Consider the following 21,038-nt stretch of genomic DNA (forward strand, 5'->3'; position numbering starts at 1 on the left):
AATTCTTAGTATCAGAAAATGGAACAGACGGATCTCAATCAAACTAACATCTCCTGATTCCGTTCCTTGTTTCTCTTTATTTCAGTTTTTCATGATCGGTCCACTTCTCTATTTGAAACTTCCCCCCCGTGTCTTTAACCCTAAAACCGTAACTCCACTGCAAGTTGTCGGGTTAATTATCTCAACATTGATCCATGGTCGTGAAACACAACAGTGAGTCAGACCAATGAGACAAACATGAAATGTACATGTTGAACTCTTCCACATCGCCTGATGCACGTGGACACGGTAAGTGATGAAGTGATGATCTGGACACAACCGATCATTGCTGAACAACAGTCAAAACTCATGTTTTGACTGTTGTTGTTTTTTCCATAAAAGAAAAATGAGTTTGTCAATCTGACGTCAATGTGCGTGAAAACTTTTTTTCCAAAAGATTTTTGGACATTTAAGGAGAAAAAGCTCAGTGGATGATTTCTCATCTACAAAAAGGAAATAAGAATCAAATTCGATAAAATATATTTGCATAATGTATTTACAATGCAAGAAAAGTAAGAAAAAAACAGCTTTGGGGGCACTAATGTGAGGGTATCAATTCCACTCATTTAAAGTTATCATCAGTAGTCATGCAATAAAAACACTAATAAACTCCTGACGCCCCACAGGCACATGTAAAAATACTTTTAAAAAATTATATATATATATATATATATATATACACATACACACACATATATATATATATATATACACACACACATATATATACACACACAGAAAGACAAAAGCAGCAAGCACACAATATTACATCATTGACAATGAAGTACCATTCAACGAAATGACTTGTGTACATACATTAAGTGCCAACACTGTTAATAGGTGGATTATAGTTTGTGAAGCGTCTCCACAACAATGACAAAAAGGTACGTGCAAAAGAAAGAAAAGGTTTCTGTGTTCGGGATCCTCAGACGTTGGCAGTCCACGTTTCAGGGTTTAAAACCATTTTCTGGAGGTACTTTTAATTTTGTCTTTGTTGAAGCCCTTGTGTAACTTCACCGGCTGGTGGCTGGTGGTCTCCTCCCACTCGTAACAGTGGTTCACTCTGGCACAGCTCAGGAGACTCGGCAGCTCGTCCTGAGTCTCTGTGTAGTGTTCGATCAGCTCAGCTATGGAAATGAACTCAGTCTTGCATTTCTACCACAAGAGATAAAACAAAGGAACAAAGAAATCCATCATCAATTAAACAGTTCACTTGTTTGTCTCAGTGCTGTTTTATGGGAGGTTGTTCACTACATAAACCCAAATACTTGCCATATATATATTTTATACAATGTATTTTACTGGGGTGTGAGCTGCAAGGCCAACGTATCCGAGAGGTTTTGATTTTAAAGGTTAACATTTGTCTGGAATATCACATATTGGTCGACAGTCTTTGAAACAAATATCTTCATCAAAACAGTGTGATGGGAAAAAAAATAATAATTCAAAAATAGATTTGACAGTATAATATAATATGATATAATATTTTGTCTCCACAACAGCTCTTGGCCTGGACAAAACAATCACCTCGAGCAGGAATTTCCCCGTCTGAGTGTTTTTTATGAGTTGGGTGTTCAGGCCGGAGGGGACGCGAATGATGAGAGAACCACATGAGGGTTTTTTAGGATGAGGACACAGGAGGTAGGAACCCAGAACATCATCTGCCAGCAACGAGTAGCTGTTGTCACTGAAACACAGAGGATTACTCAGAAGAAATCACAAGGTGCTGAAGAACAGGTTGTGAGTGAAATGTGTTAAATGCCGGAGGGACACTCACGTTGCGATACCAGCCCAACACCACACCGCTCGAGCCAGAGCTTCTTCTGTCTCGGCGAGGCTCGGAGCGCGGGATCTCCTCGCTGCTGTTTCGCCTTCTGCTTTTTCTGCTTCACACATATGAAGAAATCATTGTGAATTTGGGTTTTTGTTTAAATTCCAGAGTTTCAGGTAATCCACAAGCCATGTGAGGGGAAACATCCAATGAAGGTAAAGTGTTGTTTTAAAAGTAGAAAGTGGTGATAAAATTATCCATAAAACCAAAGCTTGTGTTTCGATGTGTTAAAGCTACGAGTCAAATAAACATTAGTGAGGAAAAACTGAAGAGTGAGAAGTTTTAAAACATTTTTTATGACCCACGTGAAATAAGACATCAACTTTATCACAAAAACGACCTGACACCACAACAGACAGTGAGCGAGGGGCCATCACCTCACACTTTACCTAATCAACTCTCTGATTCTCGAAAGCACTCTGTGAACACCTGGCCCACCTTGTGATGCGTTCAGGCGCTCCTGGACAACACGCTGTTTGAGAGGTGTGAAAGTGAAGGAGCGGTACGCCCCAGAGCACAGAGCTTTGGTGCGGATGGCTTTCTTGCGAACCAGGGAGGGGGAGGAGGTGGGAAAGACTTCATCATGGCAGCTTTGGGGGTTTTCGGAAGACTTCTGAGTTTTCTAAAGGTGAGGGAAAAAAGAAAAATAATTCTGAGAAAATCTGTGTGCAACTCGTTAAATTAACCCTAACCCGCAATCAGAAATACTAACCCTTAATATCAAAATAATGCCATTTCATAATGACGTGATTATGAAAATGCAAGCTGGACCTCTTTAACTTTTTTGAATCTATATGAGCTTTAGGTCGTGTCCATAGTTCAATATAGTGTGACGTCTTCATGATGACCCTGACGGAATCATTTTAAACAAATAAAATAGAAATGTTTTCAATTTTGGAAAATGTCTTTTCAGCCTATATTTTTTGTTGACCTTGACCTTTGACCAATCAGCTCCATAACATCCCAATACAGAGTAGAAATAAGCATAATGGTTAGGGGGGGTTAGGGGGATAGACTGATAGAAGATGATGTCAAGATCCAAACCTTGATGCCTGGCAACAGCCCCTGGAAAGGGGCTCTCCTGAAAGACACCAGGGCGCTGACGCTGAGCGGGAAGCCGTGGTTGAGCAGTGACGGGTTCCGACGAGGCAGCGAACCGACGGAGTCGTCCTGGGCCTCGTCCGGATGCTTCTCCAAGTACGACAGCTGGAAACAGCGGCACAGCAGCAGGTTCAGGAACTGGGCCTGAAGGAGAGAAACCTCCGTGTCAGCTGATGAACTAGATTCTTAGCTGACAATGTAAATAACATAAATACAGTTTTGATGATATTTTCTTGCAATCTTAAGCAGCAGCCATTCAAGAGAAATGTCCAGTAAACAGTGACCTCAGTTTCCAACACCAGCTTCACGTATTCATGACTGAACTATACCATCGGGATTGTGGGTGGAAGTGGTGGAATTTGGGCATCGAACATCAATGTTGGATTTATCGTGTGATTGTGAAATTGAGATGTAATTTAGGACGAGAGATGGTGGGGGTCAGGTAGAGTTAGGTATGGTTATGTTTTGGGGGAGACTCTGAAAAGGACTTCAGTACCACGATCATCTGCACCTTTAGTTGTAATATGATCTTAAAGTTATTGGACGTTCCTTACCGCTCTGGCGTGCCTTGCTTGAAAGACATGGCAGTAGAGTTGGACGTCGGCACTTCCTGGGTTGTGGGAGACGAAGGCAAACTGGGCATCGGTAGGACGGGCGGTGGACAGAGAGACCCTGCGCAGGGCGTGAGCCATGAGGAGGGTCTGCAGACCAGTACGGGGACGCAAGACAGAATAACCAGAGAATGAAACTACATGAACTACTAACTTTAATCTTTAACACAGTAATCAGATCACATCCTTACCGTTTCATCCTCGTTGTACATTTTCACACCTTTGGTGGAGAATTTGAGGGACACCGGTCGTGTTCTCCTGCATGTCTGAGGACAACCAACACATCAGTTGTAGTCACTTCCATTACAATCGTATCATTTCAAGGATCCTCACATGGGTCTGGACTTACTTTCACGAACTTCAGCTGAGAGTGCAGTTGCTCCATCTGGTCGTCCAAACAGCGGTCGTCCACAGGAAACGAGCCCACATACTTTACAGCAAAGACCCAAGTTGAACAAAAACACACTCACAGGACACTCGTTCAAACAGAAAAATCCCATTTGTGGATCTACCTCTGCTGATCGAGTCACTGAACCATCTTCTCTCACTGGGGCTTCACCCATGCTGCCGGGTTTTATATGTAAACCAGACAAGAGACTCTCTGCTAAGGACAAAAACATGAGAACATGAGTAAATCACAACTCTGTCAAAACATATAAACTGTCATGGAAATTTAAAGTCTGACAGTCTGTAACGTGGGATTAAAACAAGTAAAGGTCATAGTCCAGTCAAGCTTCAAATGTATCTCTGGAGATTCACAATCGTCCACTAAGGTGTTGAATCACGTCAATCCTTCAGATGACGCTGTTGTGATGCTGTTGTCCAGAGAAACGTACAATAAGTGCAGATTCAACCATGAAGATATAACTCAAAAAAGTGCAAGTATCAGAAAATGTATCAACAGACAAAACAGCTTCAAGGCACTTTTCTGTTTGAATGTTTCAAGGAATAAGGTGCCGTGTGAACAGGTGAGTGCGAGTAGTCAAAGATTCATATCTTCGTGATGACGAAGTCCTTTCCTCTCTTCCCAGGAGACTTAAAAACAACATATAGTCTTGTGTATATATACACACATATATACACTTACAACTCCTGGATTCACCACAACTCAGAAGTGAACAAGACTCTTGGATGAAGGAGAAACGTCTTCAAGAAACCACAACCAGGTCCAGTCGCTCCCGGTTCAACTATGACCTGATGACTGAGAATCTCCACAGTCAATAAAGATTCATCATTCATCAAGATACATCTCAAGTGCTGAACGTTCAGAGTGAACAGGGTTCGGACCGAGCGTCGAGGTCGCTGTTCACACCTGAGACCGTTTATGTTCAGACGCTGAAGTGTTGGTGTGTGTTTCCGGACGGAATCCGAAACTAACGACGAACCGTTTCCGTCCTGACCGACGTCTCAACCGGAGCTCGGTCCGAAGGTCGTGATAAAGATTTGAAATCACACAAACTCACTTGTCTTGTCAGTTCCACCGCCGCCTCTTCCTCTTCCGCTCAGTCTGCGTCTTCTTTGCAACCGTCGACACCGAGTCTTCCTCACCTTTACCTGCTGCCGCGTCCAGGTGCGCCGCTCCAGGGCGGGGGCGGGGCTCCAGGAGGAGGGAGGAGCGTGTGAACACCCGCCCCCCGTTCTCTCATCACATTCCTCATCATTGCGCAAGTCATCCCGCTGATATCACACACAACCAGCGGTGAAAAGAAATATGATCCAATCATGTAAATATGACACGTGAAAGTGCATCAACATTAATAAATGTAACATCAACACACATGTAGTGTAATGTTACAGTTGTAGCCAGTGGAGATGAAGATGAACTCAATCTCCATCACTGCTCAGACAATGTTTTTAATTTGTATCATATTGGCAGCTCAGCTAAACCTGTGCTGACACATCTGTGCTTTATGGAACTCACCTTGAATAACCTTGTTGAAATCAACACAAGTCTGGAGATTGTTTTCACATTGTTACACTTTGACAGTGAAACTTGATTTGATATCAGATAGTAAAGTTTGGTTTCTTCTGTCACTCGGTTCACCAGGTGAAGATTCCTTCACCTGCTCGTCCAAGACTCTTTATGACATGTGTCGGTTATATTCACCCACTTGATAAAATGATTATGTTCACAGCAAATTTACAAATATAGTCATTTTATTAATGACTTGGGAAACTTAAGCTTATCAACACAAGGAAGGAAAACGTGCATGCAGGTTCTGAAAGATCATCATCCTGTTTCTTATTCGCACACACACACACACACACACACACACACTTAAACTTCCTTAAATCTGTGATTTTAAAAATATTCATATTATCAACGTCTTGTACCCACATGGTTTATTTAAAAGGAACATTCTTCTCAACGCCCCCGGACACAGAGGGAGGAGATAGAAAACTCAAGTGACTACAGGTTCTAGTTACAGAGACGTCGGATCCTCCCTGACGCAGCCGGTTACACTATCGCTTCAACTCATGGTGATTAGAGGAAAATTCAGAAACCCTTGACGTACAGTTAACTTCATGTTAGGATAACGTAACGTTCTTATTCTACAATAGAAATTTTAAAAAAAACAAACTACTGCTCCGTTAAAAGGAGAAAACGAGAATAAAAAGAGCGAGTGCTGAAGCGGAGCTGCGACTCGAGAGCAGCTCAGTTCTTCGCTCTCTTCGACTTACGAGTCGACTGCTTGCTGCACTTCGCCCCTCGTTTTACAACCGGCTCCTCTGGAGACGACTCATCGGGCTCCGGCTTCCTAGAGCCACTTTTAGTCGCCACCTTTTTCACAGCAGGCTCCTCGGGGGTCGACTCTTCAGGTTTCGAGCGCTTGGACCCGCTCCGTGCTGTCTCCTTGGAGACCGCGGCCTCGTCGGGCGAGGACTCTCTAGACGCAGGTCGCTGCGACGCCCTTTTGTTCAACTTTTTAACGGCTGGTGTTTTGGGCTTCCTTGCAGGAGCTCCTCTCTTGACAGGTGTAGCTTTAGGTGGCGGTGTGGATTCCTTCTTTGTGGTTGACCGTTTCTTTCCAAACTTCTTGGCTGCTGAAGACACGGCTTTCTTGGCCGGAGACTTCCTGGCGATGGGACGACCTCTGCCTTTAGCTTTCGACTGACTGGAGCTTCGAGATGTTTTGGCTGGTGGAAGACGGCGAGCCTTGGGCGGAGGCCTCTTCTGAGATTTCCTGAGAGTAAAGTGAACAGATGTCACATGTAGGTGGCAGACTGCTGAAATACAACACGCTGACTGTAAAACACATTCATCACGAAGTTACATCATCATGGCAGAATGTTTAGAAATGGAGGACGATGTGATGAAGAGTCTGGTTCTTATCATGTAGAGGCGAGTTTTCATTACTCATGTTCAGACTCAACTCCTCTCACAGGAAGTCAAACCAGACATCATGAACGATGGACAGAACTAGATCAGACTTTTAAACCCACCTCTTTCGGGACGGAGCTTCATCCTCCTCCTCCTCTTCCTCCTCCTCCTCCTCCTCCTCCTCTTGGTGCTCGTCAGAAGATTCAACCTTCCGCCTCCTCTTTGGTGGAGGGGCGACGTTTTTCTTTTCAGGGTTAGCCTCTTTGAACTTGTCTGGGTACAAGATGGTGGGACTGAGGAGAAAGATAAAACATGACGAATCATAAATTAAGCCGTTGACTCGACTTTAGCAAACTACGTTAGAGACATTTTCTTCTTCTTATCTCAGTTGCGAACTCAGTATAACTCCTCTGCCACATTAGTAGAGGAAGATTTCATGATTAGATCCATTTTTCATGAAAGGAGAAGGGTTAGGGCTACAGAATGTCTGGGTGTGTTGTAATGAGCAGATTGTTATTAAAGGAGTGAGGGAAGAAAATAAAGTGAACATTACTTTACCTCGGGTAGAAGGGGAAGGAGAGCTGGTACGTCCCTGTGAAGCCGTGACCAGTGATCTGCTCCATCCAGCCCAGAACTTTACACTTTGTCAGGGTTCGCCTCAGGTGAGCCACTGGAGGGAAACAATCTTTCATTAGATGGGGATTCACAGAGTTTGTTCTTTGAAAATGAAAAATCTTCTCACTGCAAGTTCAAAGGTCGAACTGATGATGTTTGTACTTTGTTCCTCACATCTCTGCTCAGATCACATGTACCAATGAGTCTGTCTCACCTAACTGATGCTCTTTCCGGTCCTTGTTAGCATCCAGGAAGTATTTGCGTAGAGTGGTGGTGCTGCAGGTTTTGGGTTCGTTCATGGCTGTGATGGCGGCGGTGATGGCGTCCTCCAAGGTGCCGCCCTTCAGCAGCACCTGGTTACCAGTGCGCTTCAACTGTGACGGTCACAAACATCATGACGAGTCAGACCATCACCGTTAACCCGTCGACAGAATGATACACTGCAGTAAAATTGAAAGATCTAAGGAAAATACAACAAACTGCTCTGGTTGAGGCCACAACACGCCAAGAGATCTCAACGTGATTGGTTGCTCAGTAGATTTGTATTTATCTGACAGTGGGAGTGGTTAAGGGACACGAAAAAAAGTTGTTGTTTCATGTTCCCTTTAGTCTCCAACGACAACAAACCCAGACCTTTACCCCATTGAGGTCAAACTCAGCATTTAAAAGCTTTAAAAGTATCAAATAAAATATATGAGATGTCACGTCGATTGTCCGTCATCTTTAGAAGTCGTTAGTTTAGTTTCAAAACTCGCAAGAGAGCAGATCCACGCAGCAAGGGTAAAAAACACTCACAAGCATTTGTGTTCAGCTCGCGGGCCTGAACCCCCCCTGGTGGTCACTGTTGGTTAGCAAAGTGGGTCACTGGTGGTTAGTGAAGTGGGTCACTGGTACTGGTTTACCACCCAACTGGTCGGTCGTGAATTAAAGAGCTTTACCTGGAAAGTTCCTCTGGCTCCTTTTCCAGTGATCTGCTCCAGTTGTCCTTTCTCCACCGCCCTCACTAACGCTGCCTTCAGGACGTCTGGCCTGAGGATCAATCAATCAATAACTTGACAAACCCACGGAGCCTCTGGTGAAACCTCAGAGTGACGTTGTTGAGTTGTACCTGTTCTCGATGTTGAGGCCGGGGAAGTGCTGCTCCAGGTATTTCTTGATCAGGTTGTACGAAGCCTCTTTGGGCTCACAGAGCCGAGTGATGATCAGAGGAAGAGCGTCGCCCAGAGGCTCCAGCTTCTGAGCAGATTTCTGAAACACACGTGGTGATGATGATGATGATGATGATAACACTAACATTAGGGTCAGGTTACACCTGTAAGATCTCCTGCTGGAGGTTTCTCCTTGAGATGAGTTTTCAGACTTGCTCAGTTAACTTTCATCATGTATACACTTTTCTGAAGATAGAAGCGATTGATGAAATCGTACGAACAAATGTTAGACAAATTTAGGACGAAACAAACATGTTCTCGCATGAGGCCCAACCTTCCTGGATGGATATTAATATCTACACTACATCTGCTGTAACGTACCTTGGACGAGGCCGATGGCTTCCCCATGGCGAAGGTTCCCGAAAGGCCTTTTCCCTTCAGCTGCTCGGAGACAGAAACAAGAAGCTGATCAAATCGAGACACTTTGATTTATGGTCCTACATAAGAATCATCAAAGTCAAACTCTACCTGTTTGATGGTTCCTCTCTCCAGGTGTTTCTTCATCGCTTTCTTGATCAGGAACTTCTTCTTGTCCAGATCCATGTCCGGGTATTTTTTCACAATATATTTCATGACAGACTGGTACGAGACGCCAGATTTGTCGTTACACGACTGAAAAGAAAACGGCCACGTAATCACACAAAACAATAAAATAAAAAAAGTACATAAAGACTAATATATTTTAAATAATATACACACTGTGATCGCTTCAATCAGGATGTTGTCCACTTTGTTCTGAGTCCCCGCGAAGTTGGAGACAGGAAGCTTCTTGTTGGCAGCGACGCTCGCCCACGCAGGAATCGTCCTCTTCACCTTCTTCACTTTGGCCTTCTCGTACTTGTAGCCGTCCTTTAACCTGAAGGGAGCGAGACACGTTCAGTGACGGGTCTGATTCTGTAGAAGCGATATTTCACTGTGATCGTTTTTACCCTGATCTTTATCACATCCTCACCTTAGTAGGAGAACATAGCAGTGTGTCGCGCACTGTCCAGCCGCGCAGTCCTTGCATTTGTCACTTTGTCCGTTTGTCACCGACGGGAAAGACAAAAGGAAGTTTCAGAACATCTGACTTAATGAGCAGCAGAAGAATTTGAGCCCGACTGAATTTCTATGTACAGAAAAGAAAATGTTTGCTTTGTGCGGTCTGTGAAAAGAGGAGTAGGAATGTTCACTGTTCTACACTTCAGCTGGAACTCAGTGAAGATTTGGGTTTTTATTTGGACAATTGGTTAAAAAAGGTTTACTCTTTTGAACGGACAACTATTTGATCACCGACAACTAAACTGAAGAGCTTTGATACTTTTAAAAGGGTGGGACAACAAAAAAAAGATCTGAGCATCATTCTGACATGTACAGTAGCACAGTGGACTTTGTTCACGTCCGCTCCTCCTGGACAGAGACACATCTGTCTGACAACATCTGTCTGACTGTGACCTCGGGCGGAGGGAAGGATATTAGAAACTATCAAAGTGAAATATCGCAGTGTTCAGAGTTGCCCACTCGCTCTCTGGTGAAACTCACTCTTTCTTCTCCGCCCCCTCGCCTCCTCTCTCCTCCTCGGCTCCTCCGTCGGTCTTCTCTCCGTTCTCCGTGGGCTCCGTCTCGCCCGGCGTCTCGCCCTCGCCCTCCTCCACCTCGGCAGCCGCAGCAGAAGATGCCGCCTGCGCCTCGTCAGCAGAGGGCGACTCCTCGGAGGAGGCTTCAGGCTCTGAGGGGAGACAGGTAGATACAGGTAATATACACCTCTGGACGCATCCCTTCATCGTCTGTCTCACGGGACCACGAGCTCCAGAACGAGGCATCAACACAACATCTACAATAAAACATCCAGTAAATCAGTGTTGACATTTATGAAAAATAATCTTCTGTTGTATCGTTTAAAAAACGCCAGAGGTTTGATTGTGACACTTTATCTTTATCTCAGGTGTGAATACGAATGTGGTTAAAGGGCGGGCACACACACACACACACACACACACACACACACACACACACACACACACACACACACACACACACACACACACACACACACACACACACACACACACACACACACACACACACACACACAGTCTTGTAGCTCAGGGTGTGTGTGGGAGGGGGGTCGATGGTGCGTTCAGGGTATTGTAGCTCAGGTAGTGGACGATGGTACGTTCAGGGTCTTGTAGCTCAGGGTATGTGTGTGTGTGTGTGGGGGGGGGGGGGGGGGTCGATGGTGCGTTCAGGGTATTGTAGCTCAGGTAGTGGACGATGGTACGTTCAGGGTCTTGTAGCTCAGGGTATGTGTGTGTGTGGGGGGGGGGGTCGATGGTGCGTTCAGGGTATTGTAGCTCAGGTAGTGGACGATGGTACGTTCAGGGTCTTGTAGCTCAGGGTATGTTTGTGTGTGGGGGGGGGGGGGTCGATGGTGCGTTCAGGGTATTGTAGCTCAGGGTATGTGTGTGTGTGTGGGGGGGTCGATGGTGCGTTCAGGGTATTGTAGCTCAGGTAGTGCACGGTGGTGCGTTCAGGGTCGCTCAGGTAGCGGACGGCCTCACCTTTCTCTGCGGCGGCAGAGGGGCCCTTCTCCGGGGTGGGGGTCGCAGCTGCTCGGCGGATCGGCATCACGAGGTGAATCTGCCGGAGAGAACGAGATGGATCTGAGCAGCAGCGGGATCCGCGTCTGGTTCGAGGCCCGTTCTGCTGCATGTGCGCGTGAAGACACGTTCATTCATTGAGACGTTAAAGTCGAACAGAAGAATAAAAGGTGCGTTTGTTTTTCATCGACAGCGTCGAGGCGGCGACCTGCGCCTCCACCGACACATTCAACCGCCTCCATTTTCATTCACAGAAGATGAGCTGCGAGACATTTTCGTCAATTTCGCCATTTTGTCCGTGGGTTCACTGAGTGATGGCGTCGCGCTCGACGGATCAAATAAAGAGTCGAGACCCGGAGCCGCGTCGCGCTCGATCCGCCGCTCGGACACGAACTTACCTCTGACTTGTGGAGCAAAGTGAGACTTCAGAGTCAGTTTCTGCACGATCCTTTATTTAGATTTCTATTGACGAGCCCCGCCCCATTACGACCGTTGGTGACGTCACGGCGTCACGTCGGAGGAGGATTCCCACTGTCATGGCGGCGAAGAGTCACATCTACACTAAAGTACAGGGATGGAGTCAGAGTCACATCTACACTAAAGTACAGCGATGGAGTCACATCTAGACTAAAGTACAGCGATGAGTCAGAGTCACATCTACACTAAAGTACAGGGATGAGTCAGAGTCACATCTACACTAAAGTACAGGGATGGAGTCACATCTACACTAAAGTACAGGGATGGAGTCACATCCACACTAAAGTACAGGGATGGAGTCACATCTAGACTAAAGTACAGCGATGGAGTCACATCTACACTAAAGTACAGCGATGGAGTCAGATCTACACTAAAGTACAGGGATGGAGTCACATCTACACTAAAGCACAGGGATGGAGTCACATCTACACTAAAGTACAGCGATGGAGTCACATCTACACTAAAGTACAGCGATGAGTCAGAGTCACATCTACACTAAATTACAGCGATGGAGTCAGATCTACACTAAAGTACAGGGATGGAGTCACATCTACACTAAAGTACAGCGATGGAGTCACATCTACACTAAAGTACAGGGATGGAGTCACATCTACACTAAAGTACAGCGATGGAGTCACATCTACACTAAAGTACAGCGATGGAGTCACATCTACACTAAAGTACAGGGATGAGTCAGAGTCACATCTACATTAAAGTACAGTGATGAGTCAGATCTACACTAAAGTACAGCGATGAGTCAGAGTCACATCTACACTAAAGTACAGGGATGGAGTCACATCTACACTAAAGTACAGGGATGGAGTCACATCTACACTAAAGTACAGCGATGGAGTCACATCTACACTAAAGTACAGGGATGGAGTCACATCTACACTAAAGTACAGCGATGGAGTCACATCTACACTAAAGTACAGCGATGGAGTCAGATCTACACTAAAGTACAGGGATGGAGTCACATCTACACTAAAGCACAGGGATGGAGTCACATCTACACTAAAGTACAGCGATGAGTCAGAGTCACATCTACACTAAAGTACAGGGATGGAGTCACATCTACACTAAAGTACAGCGATGAGTCAGAGTCACATCTACACTAAAGTACAGGGATGGAGTCACATCTACACTAAAGTACAGCGATGAGTCAGAGTCACATCTACACTAAAGTACAGCGATGGAGTCACATCTAAACTAAAGTACAGGGATGGAGTCACATCTACACTAAAGTACAGCGATGGAGTCACATCTACATTAAAGTACAGCGATGAGTCAGAGTCACATCTACACTAAAGTACAGCGATGGAGTCACATCTACACTAAAGTACAGCGATGAGTCAGAGTCACATCTACACTAAAGTACAGGGATGGAGTCACATCTACACTAAAGTACAGGGATGGAGTCACATCTACACTAAAGTACAGCGATGGAGTCACATCTACACTAAAGTACAGGGATGGAGTCACATCTACACTAAAGTACAGCGATGGAGTCACATCTACACTAAAGTACAGCGATGGAGTCACATCTACACTAAAGTACAGGGATGAGTCAGAGTCACATCTACATTAAAGTACAGCGATGGAGTCACATCTACACTAAAGTATAGCGATGGAGTCACATCTACACTAGAGTACAGTGATGAGTCAAAGTCACATCTACACTAAAGTACAGCGATGAGTCAGAGTCACATCTACACTAAAGTACAGGGATGGAGTCACATCTACACTAAAGTACAGCGATGGAGTCACATCTAGACTAAAGTACAGGGATGAGTCAGAGTCACATCTACACTTAAAGCACAGGGATTGAGTCAGATCTACACTAAAGTACAGCGATGAGGCAGAGTCACATCTACACTAAAGTACAACGATGGAGTCACATACACTAAAGTACAGCGATGGAGTCACATATACACTAAAGTACAGCGATGGAGTCACATATACACTAAAGTACAGCGATGGAGTCACATATACACTAAAGTACAGCGATGGAGTCACATCTACACTAAAGTACAGCGATGGAGTCACATCTACACTAAAGTACAGCGATGGAGTCACATCTACACTAAAGTACAGCGATGAGTCAAAGTCACATACACACCAAAGTACAGCGATGAGTCAGAGTCACATCTACACTAAAGTACAGTGATGAGTCAGATCTACACTAAAGTACAGCGATGAGTCAGAGTCACATCTACACTAAAGTACAGGGATGGAGTCACATCTACACTAAAGTACAGGGATGGAGTCAGATCTACACTAAAGTACAGCGATGGAGTCACATCTACACTAAAGTACAGGGATGGAGTCACATCTACACTAAAGTACAGCGATGGAGTCATAGCTACACTAAAGTACAGGGATGGAGTCACATCTACACTAAAGTACAGCGATGGAGTCACATCTAGACTAAAGTACAGGGATGAGTCAGAGTCACATCTACACTAAAGCACAGGGATGGAGTCACATCTACACTAAAGTACAGCGATGGAGTCACATCTACACTAAAGTACAGGGATGAGGCAGAGTCACATCTAGACTAAAGTACAGCGATGTAGTCACATCTACACTAAAGTACAGGGATGGAGTCAGATCTACACTAAAGTACAGCGATGAGTCAGAGTCACATCTACACTAAAGTACAGCGATGAGTCAGAGTCACATCTACACTAAAGTACAGCGATGGAGTCACATCTACACTAAAGTACAGCGATGGAGTCACATCTACACTAAAGTACAGGGATGAGTCAGTCACATCTACATTAAAGTACAGCGATGGAGTCACATCTACACTAAAGTATAGCGATGGAGTCACATCTACACTAGAGTACAGTGATGAGTCAAAGTCACATCTACACTAAAGTACAGGGATGGAGTCAGAGTCACATCTACACTAAAGTACAGCGATGGAGTCAGATCTACACTTAAGTACAGTGATGGAGTCAGATCTACACTAAAGTACAGGGATGGAGTCACATCTACACTAAAGAAGAGCTATGGAGTCACATCTACACTAAAGTACAGCGATGGAGTCACATCTACACTAAAGAAGAGCTATGGAATCACAGTTACACTAAAGAAGAGCTATGGAATCAGATCTACACTAAAGAAGAGCTATGGAGTCACATCTACACTGAAGTACAGCGATGGAGTCACATCTACACTAAAGAAGAGCTATGGAATCACATCTACACTAAAGTACAGCGATGGAGTCACATCTACACTAAAGAAGAGCTATGGAATCACATCTACACTAAAGAAGAGCTATGGAATCAGATCTACACTAAAGAAGAGCTATGGAATCACATCTACACTTAAGTACAGTGATGGACTCACAAGAGTGATTGACTCAGGTCCGATCAGAACCAGAACATCTTATCTGGTGGTGCACGGATGAAACACTGTTACAATTCAAATGACTTGGCAAGTATTTACTGCATTTCTAAATGTTATATAAAAAAATTATAAAGACTCAATATCTTTATGAATATCTATGAGCCTCAACTCCTCATGGACCTTTTTAAAGTGTCCTTTACTTTTGTTTGATTTTAGTTTTATTGCATCTTGTAATTTTCCATTTGCCTGATATTTGATACTTGCTCAGTTTTCAGGTTTTGTGAATTGTACAATCTTAAATATGACTGACGTATTGTAAGAATAAAGGTTAAAACAACTCTTGAATATTAAAATGACTAAGTTAAACACAAGGTTGAGACTCTGTTAACATGGTAACTATGTAATCTTTCTAACAAGTTCATATTTGACCCAAGCTGATAATTAGTCAACAACCCGAGCAGCTCATTTCAATCACAGTAAACCAGTTATCACCAGTTATCACATCTCAACCCACAGAACCGGGCTCATGGGAGTTTAGTTCTACACGGGAAACTGAATTCAATACTTTTAGTTGAAAGTGAAAGCCCTGATTCACCTAGAAATAGACGTGATTATCTGATTCATTGATTGACAGAAAACCCTATTAAGGGCTTTTGTCAAGTTAGTTTTTGAAAGTTATCTTCTCCGTGATGGACAGTTGTTCACTACTTGTCACAGAAACAATGGATTAACACTAGATGGATTATGAAGGGCCAAAATACACAATATTAATCTGAAGTGGAACAAATTTCAAACACACTGTCGTTGGATTACAAGATGTTGACTCGAGTGTGATGGAGAAAATCCTTTGGTCTTTGGTGCACAGTCACTTGTTCGTGGTTCAGGCTCCAGTAGAACGACATATTCAAATTCATTTACTTTGAATAGTCAGAAAACTGTAATTAAAGAAACATTATATACAGAAATTTTGAAGTTAATGGAACCAAAGTAACGTGTGAAGAGGTTCAACTCTCGACATCAGCGGTGGATCTTTGTCTCTCAACGTTCACTGTTCAGTACACAAGTGTAGATACACAAAGAAAACATTACAACAAAATCATTGTTTCATCTACAGCTGCAACAGTCTTTATTCATTACACACACACGCACACACACTGCTGTATTGCCTCCACACACACAAACAGACACACACAAACATGCACGCACGTGTGCGTGCACACACACACACTCTGTTGTATTGCCTCCACACACACAAACATGCACGCACGTGTGCGTGCACACACACACACTCTGTTGTATTGCCTCCACACACACAAAGACACACACAAACATGCACGCACGCGTGCGTGCACACACATGTACACAGTTGAATCGGCTCCACGCACACACTGACACGCACGCACAGACACACAAACGCACACACACATTCTGTTGGACCATTGAAAGAAGAAATCATCAGAATCTGTGTTTTTAAACCTTTTTGTCTTTAATGTATTTACAAGCACTGAACCTGCTCTGCTCTGTGGAGCTCAAGTATTACAAGCGTTTCTTGTTCGGCGAACGCGGCCATTTGCTTTTTGAACTTGCATCTTTGCTCTTAGTTTGTTCGCACAGTTCACTGACCTCTGGAGTGGTGTATGTACATGTATCAACGCAGAACCGGCCGAGGCTCCTGGTTGGTAGAGCTCAACAACACGGACAGATCTCTGATATCCGCTTCCCTTTCGTCATGACCCTGTTTTAAACCAAACAGTGTCGAGTCCAGGGAGGCGAATTATTTCAATTATTATTTTGTTATTATAATTAATTATATTGTTATTTCTGTTCTGTTGTTGTGAGCATCTGCAAATTTTAAATAACTTTTATATTTGCAGTCCTTAAAAAAATAATAAATTAAAGAGTCCAGAACCTATGTATCTTAAGTCTCTTCTTATAAAGTAACAAAAGAAAAGTAAGTTAAAATTTAAAACAAAAATATTTTCTATGTATAATACAGGTATTTAGTGCTTCCGCCGTTGGAATCCAAACTCAAAATGGTTTCAGAACCGTACCGCAGAAAAAGAATTCCAGCCGTAAACATGTGGTCCTGCTCACGGATGTAGTTCTACTACGTCATGTCCTTTGTCCGCTCTCGTCAATTATCCTCCGACTCCTCCTCCGCCTCCCGCAGCCACGTGAAGAAGGCAGTGACAGACTTGAGGGCCACGCCCTTCCCCAGCTGCTCCGCCGGGTCTTTGCTTGTCTCCCACTTGTAGAATGCGTCTTCGGAGATCACGTCCTCGTCGTACAGACAGTCGAAGAACATCCGGAGAAGGTCTGTGAGAAAATCAGACTGTTAGGTCAACGGTAATAAAGATGTGTGTGTGTGTGTCGTAGACAGCTAACGTACAGTAGCTCTTCTCTAAACTAACACCTGTTCATCACCATCATACAGTTTGATGGAAAAGAAACAATATCACCGACAATAATCTTCTGGAAGTTTATAACAATAATTCCTGATAATGTGATGAATTAAACTAATGTGATTTTTTCAGATAAGGAACAGAAAACAGATGGATCAACCAGAGCAGCAGCGATTAGTCGATTAATCATTAATCAATATATATAAAGGTGCTTCTGAGTTTGAATGATACTCCTTAAATGACGTAGTTGTAATTTTGTTGTGAAATGCATTGATACTAATATTCATGGTCAAGGTCTCAACTCTTTGAAGTGGTTATCCCTAACCCTCTCAGAAGAAAACAGAAATGTGAAAATGATAACAAGTCAAAGTCGATCTGCTGATGAAGATCATGTGAGCAGACTGAAACGTCCAGAACCCCAGTGACTCACTGGGAGGCTGATCGAGGCCGACGATCAGAGCCTGAAGTGCATAAAGTGCCTGCAGCTGTCGCTCGGTGTCCGAGTTCAGGTACTTGAGTAACACGGGCAGTCGCCTCTGGATGAGGGTCGTGTCCACTCGACAGGAGCTGTTATCATCTGAGAGAGAGGAGGAGTCAATAAATAATATATATTATATAAAATAGAATCAGTGGTGAGAGGAGGAGTCAATATATATTACAATATATATAATAGAATCAGTGGTGAGAGAGGAGGAGAGTCAATATATAATATTATATATATAATATAATATATAATAGATTCAGTGGTGAGAGGAGGAGGGTCAATATATAATATAATGTAATATTATATAAAATAGAATAAGTGGTGAGAGGAGGAGTCAATATATATTACAATATATATAATAGAATCAGTGGTGAGAGAGGATGAGAGTCAATATATAATATTATATATAATATAATATATAATAGAATCAGTGGTGAGAGGAGGAGGGTCAATATATAATATAATATAATATAATAGAATCAGTGGTAAGAGGAAGAGAGTCAATATATGATATAATATAATATATAATAGAACCAGTTGTGAAAGGAGGAGGAGAGTCAATGTATAATAATATATATATATAATATAATATAAAATTAAATCAGACCTTTCACTGCTGCCTTACACACAGCCGTCATCAACGCCCTCAGGAAAGGAGACGAGCTCATCTGAGACTCGTCCAGGTTCGCCTGAGAAACAAAGTCACATGGTTCAGTTGAGCGGGGACGCCACCGAGGAACAGAACAGAACTCCTGAGGTAAATTCTTTAAATATCAAACTCCCAAAACACAAGCGTCTTCTGGTCACGAGTGATGCACCAAGAAGAATATGGACAATGTGGATAATCTCTGGTATGAAAAATGGAATCGAGGCTTTTCCTGAAAATAAATGATTATTTTATTCATAATTATTTAACCTAATGGGTCAATTCACCAGAACATTCAGGAGGCGGGACATGAACATGTCCACTCGCCGCTGTGAGAGTTTCACAGCAGGAAACTCACTCGGACATTTTCTGGAAATGTCTCGAGGGAGATGGAAGGAAAAGTTCAGGACAATGTCCAGAGCAACATTTGCGTTTTCATGTCCATTGTTGCCATGGCAGCAACAGTCACTAATCTGTGTAATTTAGTGTCCTTGAGTCTGATGATGTCCTACCTCCACCCAGTCGAAGATCTTCTCGTCACTGGCCAAGTCCTCCAGGAGGAGGCGCTCCAGCTGCCGCCTCAGCTCCTCTGGAGACAACGTCCTCTTAGACAGAACCTCCTCCGGGCTGGAACCGTCTGCCTGAACAAACTGGAGGTTCTGTTTGTGTCCAGACGAGAGGAAGATGATGAAAGGGGAAAAGGAAAGAGGAGGAAGAATGATGAAAGGAGTTTTCATAGAGCTAATGGATGGATGATGGATGATGTTTCCTCACAACCGACCTGCTGTGTGATGAAGTCTTGGATGTCCTCGTCCTCTGGCAGGAGGTCGGTCCAGCTGAGACCAGATTCTCTCCACAGACACGCCACCTTCCGATGACTCTGAGGATGAGAGTGGAAAAAATATCTTTTACAGACGGAAATGAAATTGAGTGATTTACTTTGAGTGAGGCTTCAAATCTTCATTAGTCCTTTTAACTGGTTTCTATGAATTATCATATAATTATAAAAATGGCACTGACTTAATAATGAACTCATCTGCAGTGAATCAATAAACAATATCACTATATAATCTGGATGTATTGTTTTTCATGTACAGAACAGAGTTTATTAAATGTTACTCACCATTTGTTTGCATAGTATGTGCAGGATTTCAGAAATTAAGATCCCAGCTCTTCCCACAGGAAGCAAAGGTTTATTTAATCCACTGAAAACAAACAGACGACAGATGAGGTCACATTAAACCTGAGGAGCAGAATATTCTGAGACACTGTGAACAAAGGTCTTAACCTCCGTGTGACTGAGTGAATGACTGAGTAAGTGAGTGAACGAGTGAGTGAGTGAGTGAGTGAGTGAATGAACGAGGTCTCTGCACCTGAAGAGCTCTCTCATAGAGAAGCCCCCCTCCCTCAACATGGGGCTGAGCAGCTCGGCCAGGTACAACCAGATGTGAGGAATGTCGATCGACATATCGTCAGCCTGCTCCAGCGTGTCTGCGAACCTGAGGACGAGGACACAGTGGAGGTTATTTATATCTGATGTCTTCAATAATAATAAAAATAATAATAATAAAATAATAAAGCGTTCAAGTTGGAGAGTTGTTGACAAAGTTCAGACCGGGAGTGAAACTGAATTATAATATTTACTGGAAGATTAGCCTCAGTTTATGTTAAAAAAATAAATATGACAGTATTTCAGAACCAACCTCCATCAAGCAGAAAAGTTTATTCATTTGTCATTTAACAAACACAAAAACGCCTGTATTTACATGTTCCGACTGCATTTAAAGGTTTTGACTTACTTGACTGAATCCATTACATTTATTAACCGGGTTAACTTTCCAAATATGAATTGAACCGACCCTTTGTAAAACTGGTCTCTGGGCAGGATTCCCTGCTGCAGCAGCTGGAAGAGGAGCTGACCCATGTGGTCTCGTGTGATCTGACTCCGCTCCAGAGTCGACTCCACCCCGACACGGACGAACCTGTGCAGCTGAGAACCCAAGTCCAGCTCGTTCACACACTGGATGGCCTCCTGCAGGAAAACACACACACACAGGACACGTTCTACATATTAAAAACTATTTATGAATTATCATAGTATTTCATTCAATGCATCTGAAACAAAAGACGCAGATTCAAAGTAGAAACATCATTACAGACGAAATCTAGATGCATCTAGACATCAGTGAACTCCTCTACTGAACATCGGCACCTTGTAGTCGTTGATGTGCAGGAACTCGTCGATGATGGACTTGGACTTCCTCTCGATCTCGTCCTCCAACAGAGCGGGTCGGTCTGGCGTCGGCACCACGGGCTCAGGTTTCACTGTGGAACAGAAACAGAGTCACAACAGTGTCCGTCGGTTTATT

The 21,038-nt window shown here is 43.6% G+C and overlaps 3 protein-coding genes across 14 annotated transcripts in view; all 3 read right to left on the reverse strand.

The window, feature by feature from the left end:
• Positions 1–53: 53 nt before the first annotated feature.
• LOC124850056 (SH2 domain-containing protein 5-like) lies at positions 54–5,196 on the reverse strand. 4 transcript variants are annotated; one of them, XM_047332644.1, is made up of 10 exons: positions 5,046–5,196; positions 4,095–4,186; positions 3,932–4,012; positions 3,774–3,848; positions 3,526–3,672; positions 2,915–3,115; positions 2,309–2,492; positions 1,817–1,922; positions 1,567–1,726; positions 54–1,194 (listed from the first exon to the last, which is right to left on the reverse strand). In XM_047332644.1, the coding sequence occupies exons 2-10, from the start codon at positions 4,143–4,145 to the stop codon at positions 994–996; spliced, it is 1,206 nt and encodes a 401-aa protein (XP_047188600.1). In that variant the 5' UTR covers positions 4,146–4,186; positions 5,046–5,196; the 3' UTR covers positions 54–993. The 4 variants fall into 4 exon arrangements, with proteins under 4 accessions (XP_047188600.1, XP_047188597.1, XP_047188598.1 ...); XM_047332641.1 differs by having other exon boundaries at positions 1,817–1,925; XM_047332642.1 differs by having other exon boundaries at positions 1,817–1,925; positions 4,095–4,183; positions 5,046–5,195.
• A 712-nt stretch (positions 5,197–5,908) lies between these two features.
• Positions 5,909–11,861, reverse strand: LOC124850055 (heterochromatin protein 1-binding protein 3-like). 4 transcript variants are annotated; one of them, XM_047332637.1, is made up of 13 exons: positions 11,705–11,861; positions 11,268–11,346; positions 10,249–10,435; positions 9,680–9,742; positions 9,427–9,583; positions 9,196–9,339; positions 9,049–9,108; positions 8,628–8,767; positions 8,458–8,548; positions 7,734–7,893; positions 7,463–7,574; positions 7,027–7,197; positions 5,909–6,767 (listed from the first exon to the last, which is right to left on the reverse strand). In XM_047332637.1, the coding sequence occupies exons 2-13, from the start codon at positions 11,332–11,334 to the stop codon at positions 6,239–6,241; spliced, it is 1,881 nt and encodes a 626-aa protein (XP_047188593.1). In that variant the 5' UTR covers positions 11,335–11,346; positions 11,705–11,861; the 3' UTR covers positions 5,909–6,238. The 4 variants fall into 4 exon arrangements, with proteins under 4 accessions (XP_047188593.1, XP_047188594.1, XP_047188595.1 ...); XM_047332638.1 differs by having other exon boundaries at positions 11,268–11,412; positions 11,705–11,836; XM_047332639.1 differs by having other exon boundaries at positions 11,268–11,409; positions 11,705–11,831.
• A 4,741-nt stretch (positions 11,862–16,602) lies between these two features.
• Positions 16,603–21,038, reverse strand: part of eif4g3a (eukaryotic translation initiation factor 4 gamma, 3a) — a 37,302-nt gene continuing 32,866 nt past the window's right edge. For all 6 annotated transcript variants that reach the window (XM_035631665.2, XM_047332647.1, XM_035631664.2 and 3 more), the window contains 9 exons: positions 20,882–20,994; positions 20,529–20,701; positions 20,043–20,168; positions 19,793–19,874; positions 19,451–19,549; positions 19,182–19,328; positions 18,631–18,712; positions 17,970–18,116; positions 16,603–17,453 (listed from right to left, as the gene is read on the reverse strand). In XM_035631665.2, coding sequence (XP_035487558.2) covers positions 17,272–17,453; positions 17,970–18,116; positions 18,631–18,712; positions 19,182–19,328; positions 19,451–19,549; positions 19,793–19,874; positions 20,043–20,168; positions 20,529–20,701; positions 20,882–20,994 — 1,151 coding nt within the window. In that variant the 3' untranslated portion in view covers positions 16,603–17,271. The remainder of the gene's footprint in view (positions 17,454–17,969; positions 18,117–18,630; positions 18,713–19,181; positions 19,329–19,450; positions 19,550–19,792; positions 19,875–20,042; positions 20,169–20,528; positions 20,702–20,881; positions 20,995–21,038) is intronic.

This window comes from Scophthalmus maximus, chromosome 6 (genome assembly GCF_022379125.1).
Source record: "Scophthalmus maximus strain ysfricsl-2021 chromosome 6, ASM2237912v1, whole genome shotgun sequence".
Taxonomy (NCBI): domain Eukaryota; kingdom Metazoa; phylum Chordata; class Actinopteri; order Pleuronectiformes; family Scophthalmidae; genus Scophthalmus; species Scophthalmus maximus.